The sequence below is a fragment of the Dendrobates tinctorius genome, unplaced genomic scaffold (genome assembly GCF_039654945.1).
Source record: "Dendrobates tinctorius isolate UK_male_01 unplaced genomic scaffold, ASM3965494v1 ptg000019l, whole genome shotgun sequence".
Taxonomy (NCBI): domain Eukaryota; kingdom Metazoa; phylum Chordata; class Amphibia; order Anura; family Dendrobatidae; genus Dendrobates; species Dendrobates tinctorius.
The window spans coordinates 54,068,538-54,086,928 of record NW_027361687.1 but is presented as its reverse complement, the minus strand read 5'-3'; the positions used below and the strand labels follow the sequence as shown (position 1 = coordinate 54,086,928).

General features: G+C 48.3%; 1 protein-coding gene across 2 annotated transcripts in view; it reads left to right on the top strand.

The window, feature by feature from the left end:
* MTMR11 (myotubularin related protein 11) overlaps positions 1-18,391 on the top strand; it is a 68,175-nt gene that overhangs the window by 14,766 nt on the left and 35,018 nt on the right. For both annotated transcript variants that reach the window (XM_073567052.1, XM_073567051.1), the window contains exons 4-7: positions 131-203; positions 5,399-5,541; positions 12,774-12,849; positions 16,956-17,097. In XM_073567052.1, coding sequence (XP_073423153.1) covers positions 131-203; positions 5,399-5,541; positions 12,774-12,849; positions 16,956-17,097 — 434 coding nt within the window. The remainder of the gene's footprint in view (positions 1-130; positions 204-5,398; positions 5,542-12,773; positions 12,850-16,955; positions 17,098-18,391) is intronic.

Genomic DNA, 18,391 nt, shown 5'->3' with positions numbered 1-18,391 from the left:
TGTGCGAAGTTGGGCTTTAACATCCTTGTTTTTTTAAAACCCCTTTAAACTCCAGATGCCTCACTTTGTTGTGATCCTATTTTGTCGCAAGATGTGAAACAGTTAACAAAACGTGTTTGTTCTGTGACAGGATTCCTCCCAGGAGGTGATATTTGACAGTGACAATGATATCGCTCTACCCTGCGCTGACAGGATTTTGGCAGGTGAGAGCTGACATGTTACTCTGGGCAGTAAATCATTCCTCATTGCTGAATGCCTGTATTATCCAGATTTACACCGGAGAGATCAAAGGAGTCCTCCGAGATTCTGGATTTGCAGGTAATTCTGCTGGGACTGAAATATTAGATTAATGGGCGCCGTCAGAAAAATGAAGGGAGATGAACAAATAATGTTGTTTTTATGGATTTTGCTGCAGATTTCAGCCACTTTCATAGAGAAAAAAATTAAAAGAAGGCTTTAGTAGCAGCTCCTGGAGGTTGAGTGCTGCAGGATAGAAAGACAATAAAGGGCACCTCTCCCCTCATGTATCAAATCTAAACTGGCTCACTCATTACAGCAAGCTACATTTTACACAAGTACTGTAAACCTGACACAGGGAGAGCAGGTTTTCACATCTTCATCCCACCCGATGGGGCCTGATTGACAGGTATATACTTGTTTGGGTAGAGGGTGGAAACTGTCAATCAACGCAGGATGGGCGGCAGCAAACGAGGGAGTCATCAACTAGACTCTTCTACCCGTTTCCAGCTAAGCTTTTAAGTTACATGTTACTGGTGCTTCTCACTAAATTAGAATATCATCAAAAAGTTAATTTATTTTAGTTCTTCATTACAAAAAGTGAATCTCATACATTATATAGAGTCATTACAGAGTGATCTATCTCAAGTGTGTATTTCTGTTAATGTTGATGATTATACTTACAGGCAATGAAAACCCAAATGTCATTATCTCAGTAAATTAGAATAATTAGCAAAAAACACCTGCAAAGGCTTCCTAAGCATTCCACAATCATGGGGAAGACTGCTGACTTGACGGATGTCGAGAAGGCAGTCATTGACACACTCCACAGGGAGGGTAAGCCACATCTGCCACCTGTCGGCCCAAGTTTCCAACTTATCCAGATCCATCTGTAGCAGAATACTATATTCTCTTGTATTGACTGCTTTACATAGTTTTGTATCATCTGCAAATATAGATATTTTACTGTGTAAACCTTATACCAGATCGTTAATAAATATGTTGAAGAGAATAGGTCCCAACACCGACCCATGCGGTACCCCACTGGTTACAGCGACCCAGTTAGAGAATATACCATTTATCACCACCCTCGGCTTCTATCACTAAGCCAGTTACTTACCCATTTACACACATTTTCCCCCAGACCCAGCATTCTCATTTTGTGTACCAACCTCATGTGTGGCACGATAGTAAACGCTTTGGAAAAATCAAGATATACCATGTCCAATGACCCACCGTGCTCCAGTCTAAAGCTTACCTCTTCATAAACACTGATTAGATTGGTTTGACAAATCACTCCAGTAATGAAGCTGAGCTACAAGTAAAAGGGGAAATTATTCCAGTAATGCATCTGTGCTAGTTCATGTAAAAGGGGAAACCATTGTAGTAATGAAGCAGAGTTAGTATATGTAAAAGGGAAAGCATTCCAGTTAAGAAGCTGTGCTAGTACATGTAAAAGGGGAAATCATTCTAGCAATGATGCTGTGCTAGTACATGTAAAAGGGGAAATCATTTCAGTAATGAAGCTGTGCTAGTACTTGTAAAAGGGGAAACCATTATAGTAATGAAGCAGAATTAGTATATGTAGAAGGGGAAATCATTCTAGTAATGAAGCAGTGTTATTACATGTAAAAGTGGAAATTATTCCAGTAAAGAAGCTGTGCTAATACATGTAAAAGGAGAAACCACTGTAAGGGTATGTGCACATGCTGCGGATTCTGCTGCAGATCCACAGCGGATTTGGCCCTGCGGGTCCACAGCAGATTCTGCTGCGTTGTACAGTACCTTTATTTCCTATGGAAAAAAAAACGCAGTGCACATGCTGCGGATTTTTCTGCGCGGATTTGCTGCGGGTTACAATCCGCAGCATGTCAATTCTTTGTGCGATTTCCGCTGCGGTTTCACACCTTATTATGAGGTGTGAAACCGCAGGGCAGAACCGCAGGCTAATCCGCAGATAAACCGCAGGACTTTTGTCCTGCGGATTTACCTGCGGATTTTTCAGCAAAATCCGCACAATGTAAAAACTACGTGGGCACATAGCCTTTCATTATTGGGTGTGGACCCACTGCGCCACAGGCTGGGCTTACCTGGAAGGGGTTTGACTAAGTGACTACCGGGTAATCACTACAGCCTCTGATGATGATGATAGGCATGGCCACTGATAGACACCAGGTACCACTCCGAGGCAGTCCTTGGGTCCTTTGCAGATGATCGGAGGGTCTGAGATGCGGGTACAAGTTACAGGAGGGTGAATGTCAAAGGCGTGATCAGGGCAGGCAGCACAGGTTTGATAAACGTAGCTGAGGTCAAGAGGAGAGAGGTCAGACAGGACTGGTAAACAAGCCAGGTCGATAATGGTAGTAACTAGAGATGAGCGACTTTGCCTTTTTTAGGGTCGAGTTGGGTTTCATGAAACCCGACTTTCTCAAAAGTCGAGTCGAACGAAATCGGCCGACTATGAAACCCAATACAAGTCAATGGGGAGAAAAGTCGGCAGTGAGTGGAGGACTGTAAACACTCCTGGCATGAATTTTAACCCTACAGGCGGCGAAATCTCTCTCTCTTCACTCCCTCTCCCCTTCTCTCTCTCTCTCTCTCTCCCACTCCAGCTACTCTCCCGCTACGCTACGCTCCGCTTCTCTCATTGGCTGAAAAAAGTCACGTGAAAGCATTTGGCGAAACCCGACTTTGGCGCTTGGGTCGCCGACCGCATGGCCGACTTCACACTGTGGTCGGGTTTCGTTTCATGAAACCCAACTTTGGTGAAAGTCGGCGACTTTTGAATCTGACCGACCTGTTTCGCTCAACTCTAGTAGTAACAATACAAACAAGTGCAGAACACTAGCAGACAAGCTAACAAGGAACCAAGAAACAACGTTAGGCCGGTCTCACACGTCCAGATAATTCCGGTACCGGAAAACCCGGTACCGGAGCTATCCGTGTCAAGGTGGAGACATGGTACCTCCGTGTGGCAACCGTGTGCCACACGTATGACGCATCAGGACCACACGGACGGTGCTGGGAAGAAGCGCTACAGTAAGCGCTGTTCCCGGCGGCTGGTGCTGACCGCGGCTGTAATTCTGCTCTCTTGCTCTGCCGGCAGGAAAGCAGAATAAATGAAAACCTGACGTGGGGTCCCCCTCATTTTATGAACCAATCAGGTGAAACTTACAGGTGGGGGCTGCATCCCTCAGCTGTCAGCTTCAGCCAGGTTAGTTGTGAAGAATAGAGGGGTCCCCACGCTGTTTTTTAATTATTTAAATAAATAATTTAAAAAACCGGCGTGGGGTCCCCCCTATTTTTGACAACCAACCTGACTAAAGACCACAGCTGGGGGCTGATATTCTCAGGCTGGTAAGGGGCCAATGATCTTGGCCCCCCCCAGCCTAAAAACAGCAGCCCCCAGCTGCCCAGAAAAGGCGCATCTATTAGATGCTCCTAATCTGGAGCTTTGCCCGGTTCTTCCCACTTGCCCTGTAGCGGTGGCAAGTGGGGTAATAAGGGGTTAATGGCACCTTTTGATTAAAAGGTGCCATTAAGCCCGGATTAGTAATGGAGAGGTGTCAATAAGACACCGATCCATTACTAATCCTACAGTAAAGAAAGGGTTAAATAAACACAATCACACAATAAGAATACATTATTTTAATGAAAAAATACAACACACACATTTTTATTATCTTTATTATACTGGTAATTCCTTAGCGAAGCCATCGATCTTCTGAAAAAAAGTTGAAAATAATAAAACAAATCTATACATTACCTGTCCGGCGCTCAGTTACATCCCACGGCGTAAATCCATCTCGGGGGTTAATATGGTTACAGCCGGAGCGCTGCTAACATAGCCGCTTCTGACCGTAACTGACTGGGGAATGAATGGAGCAGCTGGGAGCTGCTGTTTTTAGGCTGGGGGGGGCCAAGATCATTGGCCCCTTACCAGCCTGAGAATATCAGCCCTCAGCTGTCGGCTTTAGTCAGGTTGGTTGTTAAAAATAGGGGGGACCCCATGCCGTTTTTTAAAATTATTTATTTAAATAATTAAAAAAACAGCTTGGGGACCCCTCTATTCTTCACAACCAATCTGACTGAAGCTGACAGCTGAGGGATGCAGCCCCCAGCTGTTAGTATCGTCTGGTTGGTTATGAAAATGAGGGAAACCCCACGTCGGGTTTTCATACATTCTTCTCTCCTGCCGGCAGAGCAGGAGAGAAGAATTACAGCCGCGGTCAGCACCAGCCGCCGGGAACAGCGCTTACAGTAGCCGCTTCTTCCGGGCGGCCGTCTGTGAGCACGGAGGACTGTGTTAACAGTTCTCCATGTGCATGTGCAGCACGTGTTGCGGGCCGTGTGTCCGTGTTAAAACGGACATGTCTCCTGTTTTGCACACGTGCACACAGCCCGTGAAAACCCGCTGACATCTGCATAGACCCATTCATTTGAATGGGTCTACCTACGTGTGTCAGTGTCTCCGGGACGTGAGAAAACTGTCACTACACGTACCGGAGACACTGACGTGTGAAACCGGCCTTAAGGGGAGGAGTGGTTGGAGGAGCTGCATCAAAGATACCCTGCTCACACGAGATAGGCCTGGGAACCTAATCTCTGCAGGACACAGCAGGGTTAAATTCCTGCAGAGACTGGCTGCGCCCCATATAGCCAGGTGGAAATAGCAGGAAGATACAGCAGTGCTGAGGACACCACAAAGACAATTCGTCTAGCTTGCGACAAATACACACGCATTTTCCTCATTTCAGCCCATTGAGCCATTAAATTCAACGGGGAAAATCAGTGAGAAATGTAAAGCCATACCCATGTCATACGGATACATAGGTGCGAGAAAATCGTATCATCGCATTGCAAACGCATTACACATGGATGACCATACAGGGAACACTGGTGCGACTCTAGACCAATTTTCCATGCATTTAGTGTGACCCCGGCCTAAGAGACAAACTCACCAAGATGGTCTGAAGAGGAAATCATTCCAGTAATGAAGCTGTGCTAGTACATGTAAAAGGGGAAATCATTCAAGTAATGAAGCTGTGCTAGTACATGAGAGCTAGTAAAGATTACTGCATTTTGAACCACCAGGGCTCAAGTTAAGCTTGTGCAAGTAACCCTGTGCATTTACTTATTTCTTCCATCTATATTTTTCTAGTGGCCAATCAGAGTAAAGTGAAAGTTGTCACCCCCTCATTGAGCCTGAAGTTTGACCCTGAAGAATTACTGATCTACTGCAGAGGGTTTCGGCTGATGCACTTTCACTTCGGTGACAATGGCTTGAAAACTGAAGCTTTTAGTGTAAGTGGACAGGTCTTAATTGATGACTACCATTGTGGACATCTTTATTGAAGGGACATGGCCATTGGTGTCTCCCCGGTTATATGTAGGAAAAAGCAGAACCTTGTCTATTATGTTTTTGTATATTTTCCAGGAAAGTTTTGTGGATGCATGTATTGTTTTTTTTCCCTTTTAAAACCTATAAGGCACACAAGCACAGTGGTCACTCTGCCATGACGACACAAGCACAGCGGTCACTCTGCCATGAGGCACACAAGCACAGCGGTCACTCTGCCATGAGGCACACAAGCACAGCGGTCACTCTGCCATGAGGCACACAAGCACAGCGGTCACTCTGCCATGACGACACAAGCACAGCGGTCACTCTGCCATGACGACACAAGCACAGCGGTCACTCTGCCATGAGGCACACAAGCACAGCGGTCACTCTGCCATGAGGCACACAAGCAGAGCGGTCACTCTGCCATGAGGCACACAAGCACAGCGGTCACTCTGCCATGAGGCACACAAGCACAGCGGTCACTCTGCCATAACGACACAAGCACAGCGGTCACTCTGCCATGAGGCACACAAGCACAGCGGTCACTCTGCCATGAGGCACACAAGCACAGCGGTCACTCTGCCATGAGGCACACAAGCACAGCGGTCACTCTGCCATGAGGCACACAAGCACAGCGGTCACTCTGCCATGACGACACAAGCACAGCGGTCACTCTGCCATGACGACACAAGCACAGCGGTCACTCTGCCATGAGGCACACAAGCACAGCGGTCACTCTGCCATGAGGACACAAGCACAGCGGTCATTCTGCCATGAGGCACACAAGCACAGCGGTCACTCTGCCATGAGGACACAAGCACAGCGGTCACTCTGCCATGAGGCACACAAGCACAGCGGTCACTCTGCCATGAGGCACACAAGCACAGCGGTCACTCTGCCATGAGGCACACAAGCACAGCGGTCACACTTCCATGAGGCACACAAGCACAGCGGTCACTCTGCCATGAGGCACACAAGCACAGCGGTCACTCTGCCATGAGGCACACAAGCACAGCGGTCACACTTCCATGAGGCACACAAGCACAGCGGTCACTCTGCCATGAGGCACACAAGCACAGCGGTCACTCTGCCATGAGGCACACAAGCACAGTGGTCACACTTCCATGAGGCACACAAGCACAGCGGTCACTCTGCCATGAGGCACACAAGCACAGCGGTCACTCTGCCATGAGGCACACAAGCACAGCGGTCACTCTGCCATGAGGACACAAGCAGAGCAGTCACTCTGCCATGAGGCACACAAGCACAGTGGTCACTCTGCCATGAGGCACACAAGCACAGTGGTCACACTTCCATGAGGCACACAAGCACAGCGGTCACTCTGCCATGCGGACACAAGCACAGCGGTCACTCTGCCATGCGGACACAAGCACAGCGGTCACTCTGCCATGAGGCACACAAGCACAGCGGTCACTCTGCCATGAGGACACAAGCACAGTGGTCACTCTGCCATGAGGCACACAAGCACAGCGGTCACACTTCCATGAGGCACACAAGCACAGCGGTCACTCTGCCATGCGGACACAAGCACAGTGGTCACACTTCCATGAGGCACACAAGCACAGTGGTCACACTTCCATGAGGCACACAAGCACAGTGGTCACTCTGCCATGAGGCACACAAGCACAGTGGTCACACTTCCATAAGGCACACAAGCACAGTGGTCACTCTGCCATGAGGCACACAAGCACAGCGGTCACTCTGCCATGAGGCACACAAGCACAGCGGTCACTCTGCCATGAGGACACAAGCAGAGCAGTCACTCTGCCATGAGGCACACAAGCACAGTGGTCACTCTGCCATGAGGCACACAAGCACAGTGGTCACACTTCCATGAGGCACACAAGCACAGCGGTCACTCTGCCATGCGGACACAAGCACAGCGGTCACTCTGCCATGAGGCACACAAGCACAGCGGTCACTCTGCCATGAGGACACAAGCACAGTGGTCACTCTGCCATGAGGCACACAAGCACAGCGGTCACACTTCCATGAGGCACACAAGCACATCGGTCACTCTGCCATGCGGACACAAGCACAGTGGTCACACTTCCATGAGGCACACAAGCACAGTGGTCACACTTCCATGAGGCACACAAGCACAGTGGTCACTCTGCCATGAGGCACACAAGCACAGTGGTCACACTTCCATGAGGCACACAAGCACAGCGGTCACTCTGCCATGCGGACACAAGCACAGTGGTCACACTTCCATGAGGCACACAAGCACAGCGGTCACTCTGCCATGAGGCACACAAGCACAGTGGTCACACTTCCATGAGGCACACAAGCACAGCGGTCACTCTGCCATGAGGCACACAAGCACAGCGGTCACTCTGCCATGAGGCACACAAGCACAGCGGTCACACTTCCATGAGGCACACAAGCTCAGCGGTCACTCTGCTATGCGGACACAAGCACAGCGGTCACTCTGCCATGAGGCACACAAGCACAGCGGTCACACTTCCATGAGGCACACAAGCACAGTGGTCACACTTCCATGAGGCACACAAGCACAGTGGTCACTCTGCCATGAGGCACACAAGCACAGCGGTCACTCTGCCATGAGGCACACAAGCACAGCGGTCACTCTGCCATGCGGACACAAGCACAGCGGTCACTCTGCCATGAGGCACACAAGCACAGCGGTCACTCTGCCATGAGGACACAAGCAGAGCAGTCACTCTGCCATGAGGCACACAAGCACAGTGGTCACTCTGCCATGAGGCACACAAGCACAGCGGTCACTCTGCCATGAGGACACAAGCATAGCGGTCACACTTCTATGAGCCACATGAGCATAGTGGTCACACTTCTATGAGCCACATGAGCATAGTGGTCACACTTCTATGATGTACACAAGCATAGCAGTCACACCGCCATGAGGACACAAGCATAGCGGTCACACTTCTATGAGCCACATGAGCATAGTGGTCACACTTCTATGATGTACACAAGCATAACGGTCACTCTGCCATGACGACACAAGCACAGCGGTCACTCTGCCATGAGGCACACAAGCACAGCGGTCACTCTGCCATGAGGCACACAAGCACAGCGGTCACTCTGCCATGAGGCACACAAGCACAGCGGTCACTCTGCCATGACGACACAAGCACAGCGGTCACTCTGCCATGACGACACAAGCACAGCGGTCACTCTGCCATGAGGCACACAAGCACAGCGGTCACTCTGCCATGAGGCACACAAGCACAGCGGTCACTCTGCCATGAGGCACACAAGCACAGCGGTCACTCTGCCATGAGGCACACAAGCACAGTGGTCACTCTGCCATGAGTCACACAAGCACAGTGGTCACACTTCCATGAGGCACACAAGCACAGCGGTCACTCTGCCATGAGGCACACAAGCACAGCGGTCACTCTGCCATGAGGCACACAAGCACAGCGGTCACTCTGCCATGAGGACACAAGCAAAGCAGTCACTCTGCCATGAGGCACACAAGCACAGTGGTCACTCTGCCATGAGGCACACAAGCACAGTGGTCACACTTCCATGAGGCACACAAGCACAGCGGTCACTCTGCCATGCGGACACAAGCACAGCGGTCACTCTGCCATGAGGCACACAAGCACAGCGGTCACTCTGCCATGAGGACACAAGCACAGTGGCCACTCTGCCATGAGGCACACAAGCACAGCGGTCACACTTCCATGAGGCACACAAGCACATCGGTCACTCTGCCATGCGGACACAAGCACAGTGGTCACACTTCCATGAGGCACACAAGCACAGTGGTCACACTTCCATGAGGCACACAAGCACAGTGGTCACTCTGCCATGAGGCACACAAGCACAGTGGTCACACTTCCATGAGGCACACAAGCACAGCGGTCACTCTGCCATGCGGACACAAGCACAGTGGTCACACTTCCATGAGGCACACAAGCACAGCGGTCACTCTGCCATGAGGCACACAAGCACAGTGGTCACAATTCCATGAGGCACACAAGCACAGCGGTCACTCTGCCATGAGGCACACAAGCACAGCGGTCACTCTGCCATGAGGCACACAAGCACAGTGGTCACACTTCCATGAGGCACACAAGCTCAGCGGTCACTCTGCCATGCGGACACAAGCACAGCGGTCACTCTGCCATGAGGCACACAAGCACAGTGGTCACACTTCCATGAGGCACACAAGCACAGTGGTCACACTTCCATGAGGCACACAAGCACAGTGGTCACTCTGCCATGAGGCACACAAGCACAGCGGTCACTCTGCCATGAGGCACACAAGCACAGCGGTCACTCTGCCATGAGGCACACAAGCACAGTGGTCACACTTCCATGAGGCACACAAGCACAGCGGTCACTCTGCCATGAGGACACAAGCACAGCGGTCACTCTGCCATGAGGACACAAGCATAGCGGTCACACTTCTATGAGCCACATGAGCATAGTGGTCACACTTCTATGATGTACACAAGCATAACGGTCACTCTGCCATGACAACACAAGCACAGCGGTCACTCTGCCATGAGGCACACAAGCACAGCGGTCACTCTGCCATGAGGCACACAAGCACAGCGGTCACTCTGCCATGAGGCACACAAGCACAGCGGTCACTCTGCCATGACGACACAAGCACAGCGGTCACTCTGCCATGACGACACAAGCACAGCGGTCACTCTGCCATGAGGCACACAAGCACAGCGGTCACTCTGCCATGAGGCACACAAGCACAGCGGTCACTCTGCCATGACGACACAAGCACAGCGGTCACTCTGCCATGTGGCACACAAGCACAGCGGTCACTCTGCCATGAGGCACACAAGCACAGCGGTCACTCTGCCATGAGGCACACAAGCACAGCGGTCACTCTGCCATGAGGCACACAAGCACAGCGGTCACTCTGCCATGACGACACAAGCACAGCGGTCACTCTGCCATGACGACACAAGCACAGCGGTCACTCTGCCATGAGGCACACAAGCACAGCGGTCACTCTGCCATGAGGACACAAGCACAGCGGTCATTCTGCCATGAGGCACACAAGCACAGCGGTCACTCTGCCATGAGGACACAAGCACAGCGGTCACTCTGCCATGAGGCACACAAGCACAGCGGTCACTCTGCCATGAGGCACACAAGCACAGCGGTCACTCTGCCATGAGGCACACAAGCACAGCGGTCACACTTCCATGAGGCACACAAGCACAGCGGTCACTCTGCCATGAGGCACACAAGCACAGCGGTCACTCTGCCATGCGGACACAAGCACAGCGGTCACTCTGCCATGAGGCACACAAGCACAGCGGTCACTCTGCCATGAGGCACACAAGCACAGTGGTCACACTTCCATGAGGCACACAAGCACAGCGGTCACTCTGCCATGAGGACACAAGCACAGCGGTCACTCTGCCATGAGGACACAAGCATAGCGGTCACACTTCTATGAGCCACATGAGCATAGTGGTCACACTTCTATGAGCCACATGAGCATAGTGGTCACACTTCTATGATGTACACAAGCATAGCGGTCACACCGCCATGAGGACACAAGCACAGCGGTCACACTTCTATGAGGCACACAAGCACAGCGGTCACTCTGCCATGAGGCACACAAGCACAGCGGTCACTCTGCCATGAGGACACAAGCAGAGCAGTCACTCTGCCATGAGGCACACAAGCACAGTGGTCACTCTGCCATGAGGCACACAAGCACAGTGGTCACACTTCCATGAGGCACACAAGCACAGCGGTCACTCTGCCATGCGGACACAAGCACAGCGGTCACTCTGCCATGAGGCACACAAGCACAGCGGTCACTCTGCCATGAGGACACAAGCACAGTGGTCACTCTGCCATGAGGCACACAAGCACAGCAGTCACACTTCCATGAGGCACACAAGCACAGCGGTCACTCTGCCATGCGGACACAAGCACAGTGGTCACACTTCCATGAGGCACACAAGCACAGTGGTCACACTTCCATGAGGCACACAAGCACAGTGGTCACTCTGCCATGAGGCACACAAGCACAGTGGTCACACTTCCATGAGGCACACAAGCACAGCGGTCACTCTGCCATGCGGACACAAGCACAGCGGTCACACTTCCATGAGGCACACAAGCACAGCGGTCACTCTGCCATGAGGCACACAAGCACAGTGGTCACACTTCCATGAGGCACACAAGCACAGCGGTCACTCTGCCATGAGGCACACAAGCACAGCGGTCACTCTGCCATGAGGCACACAAGCACAGTGGTCACACTTCCATGAGGCACACAAGCTCAGCGGTCACTCTGCCATGCGGACACAAGCACAGCGGTCACTCTGCCATGAGGCACACAAGCACAGTGGTCACACTTCCATGAGGCACACAAGCACAGTGGTCACACTTCCATGAGGCACACAAGCACAGTGGTCACACTTCCATGAGGCACACAAGCACAGTGGTCACTCTGCCATGAGGCACACAAGCACAGCGGTCACTCTGCCATGAGGCACACAAGCACAGCGGTCACTCTGCCATGCGGACACAAGCACAGCGGTCACTCTGCCATGAGGCACACAAGCACAGCGGTCACTCTGCCATGAGGCACACAAGCACAGTGGTCACACTTCCATGAGGCACACAAGCACAGCGGTCACTCTGCCATGAGGACACAAGCACAGCGGTCACTCTGCCATGAGGACACAAGCATAGCGGTCACACTTCTATGAGCCACATGAGCATAGTGGTCACACTTCTATGAGCCACATGAGCATAGTGGTCACACTTCTATGAGCCACATGAGCATAGTGGTCACACTTCTATGATGTACACAAGCATAGCGGTCACACCGCCATGAGGACACAAGCATAGCGGTCACACTTCTGTGAGCCACATGAGCATAGTGGTCACACTTCTATGATGTACACTAGCATAACGGTCACTCTGCCATGAGGCACACAAGCATAGCGGCATGTTTTAATTGCAAGTTAAGTTTTCTGATGCTTCTGTAGTTGGGTGTTCAGCGCTTTATTAGGCACCAACCAACCCAATCTGCAGGACCCAAGTGTTTGTTCATAAATAATTATACATAAACATTTACCTGTCCTTCTATCTAACCTATCCTGATTTGTCTGAAATTTAGATGACATGGTATTATGGAGAACATGGCATCTCAGGTAGTGACCTGTTTTCTTTTTAATTCTATTAGATGACACATACTATGGCTAAGACCCAGCAGGTTATCAGCTCACTGGTGCAGCAGGAGGCCATGTTAAGAAGCCTAGGTGAGGAGTGATGCTACCTTTAATTGTTGGCCTTTATATACATCTTGGTGTCTTATGTGCCAGCAGCAGGTTATAGAGGAGAGAGAGCGGAGAAGATTGATATACAGGTTTGCAGGGAAAGATTCAGTATAACTTGTAGATTTAGTCATCTAAATTTCGGCTTGTTCTGGGCTTAGGAGTCCTGTAAATAATGAAAAGGACCGCCTAGTGGACTCCTGAGCCCAGAGCAAGCAGGAATCCAGATGAATAAGCTCTGGAGAATAATACAGGATGTATTCCACGATCAGTACATGATAAGTGATGTAAATATATGTACAACAGTGACTGCACCAGCAGAATAGTGAGTGCAGCTCTGGAGTATAATACAGGATGTAACTCAGGATCAGTAATGTAATGTATGTACACAGTGACTGCACCAGCAGAATAGTGAGTGCAGCTCTGGTGTATAACAGGATGTAACTCGGGATCAGTACAGGATCAGTAATGTAATGTCTGTACACAGTGACTGCACCAGCAGAATAGTGAGTGCAGCTCTGGGGTATAATAGAGGATGTAACTCAGGATCAGTACAGGATCAGTAATGTAATGTCTGTACACAGTGACTGCACCAGCAGAATAGTGAGTGCAGCTCTGGGGTATAATACAGGATGTAACTCAGGATCAGTACAGGATCAGTAATGTATGTACACAGTGACTGCACCAGCAGAATAGTGAGTGCAGCTCTGGAGTATAATACAGGATGTAACTCAGGATCAGTAATGTAATGTATGTACACAATGACTGCACCAGCAGAATAGTGAGTGCAGCTCTGGAGTATAATACAGGATGTATTCCATGATCAGTAATGTAATGTATGTACACAATGACTGCACCAGCAGAATAGTGAGTGCAGCTCTGGAGTATAATACAGGATGTATTCCATGATCAGTACGTGATAAGTGATGTAAATATATGTACACAGTGACTGCACAAGCAGAATAGTGAGTGTAGCTCTGGGGTTTAATACAGGATGTAACTCAGGATCAGTACAGGATAAGTAATGTAATGTATATACACAGTGACTGCACCAGCAGAATAGTGAGTGCAGCTCTGGAGTGTAATACAGGATGTAACTCAGGATCAGTACAGGATAAGTAATGTAATGTATGTACACAGTGACTACACCAGCAGAATAGGGAGTGCAGCTCTGGGGAATAACACAGGATGTAACTCAGGATCAGTACAGGATCAGTAATGTAATGTATGTACACAGTGACTGCACCAGCAGAATAGTGAGTGCAGCTCTGGAGTATAATACAAGAGGTAACTCAGGATCAGTACAGGATCAGTAATGTATGTACACAGTGACTGCACCAGCAGAATAGTGAGTGCAGCTCTGGAGTATAGTACAGGATGTAACTTAGGATCAGTACAGGAATAATGTAATGTATGTACACAGTGACTGCACCATTAGAATAGTGAGTAATGCTCTGGCGGATAATACTGGATGTAACTCAGGATCAGTACAGGATCAGTAATGTATGTACACAGTGACTGCACCAGCAAAATAGTGAGTGCCGCTCTGGGGTATAATACAGGATGTAACTCAGGAGCAGTAATGTAATGTATGTACATAGTGACTGTACCAGCAGAATAGTGAGTGCAGCTCTGGCGGATAATACTGGATGTAACTCAGGATCAGTACAGGATCAGTAATGTATGTACACAGTGACTGCACCAGCAAAATAGTGAGTGCCGCTCTGGGGTATAATACAGGATGTAACTCAGGAGCAGTAATGTAATGTATGTACACAGTGACTGCACCAACAGAATAGTGAGTGCAGTTCTGGCGGATAATACTTGATGTAACTCAGGATCAGTACAGGATAAGTAATGTAATGTATGTACACAGTGACTGCACCAGCAGAATAGTGAGTGCAGCTCTGGGGTATAATACAGGATGTAACTCAGGATCAGTATAGGATCAATAATGTAATGTATGTACACAGTGACTGCGCCAGCAGAATAGTGAGTGCACCTCTGGCGGATAATACAGGATGTAACTTAGTATCACTACAGGAACAATAATGTAGAACTCAGGATCAGTACAGGATCAGTAAAGTATGTACACAGTGACTCCACCAGCAGAATAGTGAGTGCAGCTCTGGAGTATAATACAGGATGTAACTCAGGATCAGTACAGGATCAGTAATGTAATGTATGTACACAGTGACTGCACCAGTGGAATAGTGAGTGCAGCTCTGGAGTATAATACAGGATGTAACTCAGGATCAGTAATGTATGTACACAGTGACTGCACCAGCAAAATAGTGAGTGCAGCTCTGGAGTATAATACTGGATGTAACTCAGGATCAGTAATGTATGTACACAGTGACTGCACCAGCAGAATAGTGAGTGCAGCTCTGGGGTATAATACAGGATGTAACTCAGGATCAGTACAGGATCAATAATGTAATGTATGTACACAGTGACTGCGCCAGCAGAATAGTGAGTGCACCTCTGGCGGATAATACAGGATGTAACTTAGTATCAGTACAGGAACAATAATGTAGAACTCAGGATCAGTACAGGATCAGTAAAGTATGTACACAGTGACTGCGGCAGCAGAATAGTGAGTGCAGCTCTGGAGTATAATACAGGATGTAACTCAGGATCAGTACAGGATCAGTAATGTAATGTATGTACAAAGTGATTGTACCAGCAGAATAGTGAGTGCAGCTCTGGGGTATAACACAGGATGTAACTCAGGATCAGTAATGTAATGTAATGTATGTACACAGTGACTGCACCAGCAGAATAGTGAGTGCAGCTCTGGAGTATAATACTGGATGTAACTCAGGATCAGTAATGTATGTACACAGTGACTGCACCAGCAGAATAGTGAGTGCAGCTCTGGGGTATAATACAGGATGTAACTCAGGATCAGTACAGGATCAATAATGTAGTGTATGTACACAGTGACTGCACCAGCAGAATAGTGAGTGCAGCTCTGGGGTATAATACAGGATGTAACTCAGGATCAGTACAGGATTAGTAATGTAATGTATGTACACAGTGACTGTACCAGCAGAATAGTGCGTGCAGCTCTGGGGTATAATACAGGATGTAACTCAGGATCAGTACAGGATCAATAATGTAATGTATGTAGACAGTGACTCCACCAGCAGAATAGTGAGTGCAGCTCTGGAGTATAATATAGGATGTAACTCAGGATCAGTACAGGATCAGTAATGTAATGTATGTACACAGTGACTGCACCAGCGGAATAGTGAGTGCAGCTCTGGAGTATAATACAGGATGTAACTCAGGATCAATAATGTATGTACACAGTGACTGCACCAGCAGAATAGTGAGTGCAGCTCTGGAGTATAATACTGGATGTAACTCAGGATCAGTAATGTATGTACACAGTGACTGCACCAGCAGAATAGTGAGTGCAGCTCTGGGGTATAATACAGGATGTAACTCAGGATCAGTACAGGATCAATAATGTAATGTATGTACACAGTGACTGCACCAGCAGAATAGTGAGTGCAGCTCTGGGGTATAATACAGGATGTAACTCAGGATCAGTACAGGATTAGTAATGTAATGTATGTACACAGTGACTGTACCAGCAGAATAGTGAGTGCAGCTCTGGGGTATAATACAGGATGTAACTCAGGATCAGTACAGGATCAATAATGTAATGTATGTAGACAGTGACTGTACCAGCAGAATAGTGAGTGCAGCTCTGGAGTATGATACAGGATGTAACTCAGGATCAGTAATGTAATGTATGTACACAGTGACTCCACCAGCAGAATAGTGAGTGCAGCTCTGGAGTATAATACAGGATGTAACTCAGGATCAGTACAGGATCAGTAATGTAATGTATGTACACAGTGACTGCACCAGCGGAATAGTGAGTGCAGCTCTGGAGTATAATACAGGATGTAACTCAGGATCAGTACAGGATCAATAATGTAATGTATGTACACAGTGACCCCACAAGCTGATTAGTGAGTGCAGGTCTGGAGTATAATACAGGATGAAATTCTGAATTGCTACACAAATAGCATAATACCCTTAAAGCAATTACTGATTAGGTGTATTGGCTTTCTCAGATAAGAGGGAAACTACGACACTCATGGACTATCCTACATGTCTGTTTGAGTCAGCTGCAGACTGGGAGAATGAAATTGAGAGGTTGGGAGCGACTGCCTGGAGAGTGACTCCCATAAATGAGCGCTGTGACACCTGCACCAGGTACTTTGACTAAGAAACAATAGACGCTTTCAATACCTACTAATGTTTAGTAAGGAGAACAAAATGGTATTTTTTCTCTTTCTTTTGTGATGGGTTTACCACGAAAGAAAGGGACCAGAAGACCGCGGTGTCCGATTTCACGTACTCCCGCACTGATTAGAAGCACTTCACCGTCATATTAAACAGTGCAGGTTTTTGCTAGCAGTGCAGGGGTTAATCTGTTCAGTTGAGAGCACCTGGAGCTTTCCTGCTTTGATGCTCTTAGCTGTTCACTGTTGGCCACTCCCCTCTGCTATATATATATATATATATATATATATATATATATATATATAGTGCCTTAAAGAAGTATTCTGCCCCCTGGAACTTTTCAGCCTTTTCCCACATATCATGCTTCAAACATAAAGATACCAAATGTAAATTTTTGGTGAAGAACCAACAACAAGTGGGACACAATTGTGAAGTTGAACGAAATTTATTGGTTATTTTAAATTTTTGTGGAAATTCAAAAACTGAAAAGTGGGGCGTGCAATATTATTCGGCCCCTTTAACTTAATACTTTGCTGCGCCACCTTTTGCTGCAATTACAGCTGCAAGTGGCTTGGGGTAAGTCTCTATCAGTTTTGTATATCGAGAGACTGAAATTCTTGCCCATTCTTCCTTGGCAAACAGCTCGAGCTCAGTGAGGTTTGATGGAGATCGTTTGTGAACAGCAGTTTTCAGCTCTTTCCACAGATTCTCGATTGGATTCAGGTCTGGACTTTGACTTGGCCATTCTAACACCTGGATACGTTTATTTGCGAACCATTCCATTTTATATTGTGCTTTATGTTTGGGATCATTGTCTTGTTAGAAGACAAATCTCCGTCCCAGTCTCAGGTCTTTTGCAGACTCCCAACAGGTTTTTTTCAAGAATGGTCCTATATTTGGCTCCATCCATCTTCACGTCAATTTTAACCATCTTCCCTGTCCCTGCTGAAGAAAAGCAGCCCCAAACCATGATGCTGCCACCACCATGTTTGACAGTGGGGATGGTGTGTTCAGGGTGATGAGCTGTGTTGCCTTTACGCCAAACATATCGTTTGGCATTGTTGCCAAAAAGTTCAATTTTGGTTTCATCTGACCAGAGCACCTTCTTCCACATGTTTGGTGTGTCTCCCAGGTGGCTTGTTGAAAACTTTAAACAACACTTTTTGTGGATATCTTTTAGAAATGGCTTTCTTCTTGCCACTCGTCCATAAAGGCCAGATTTTTGCAGTGTACGACTGATTGCTGTCCTATAGACAGACTGTCC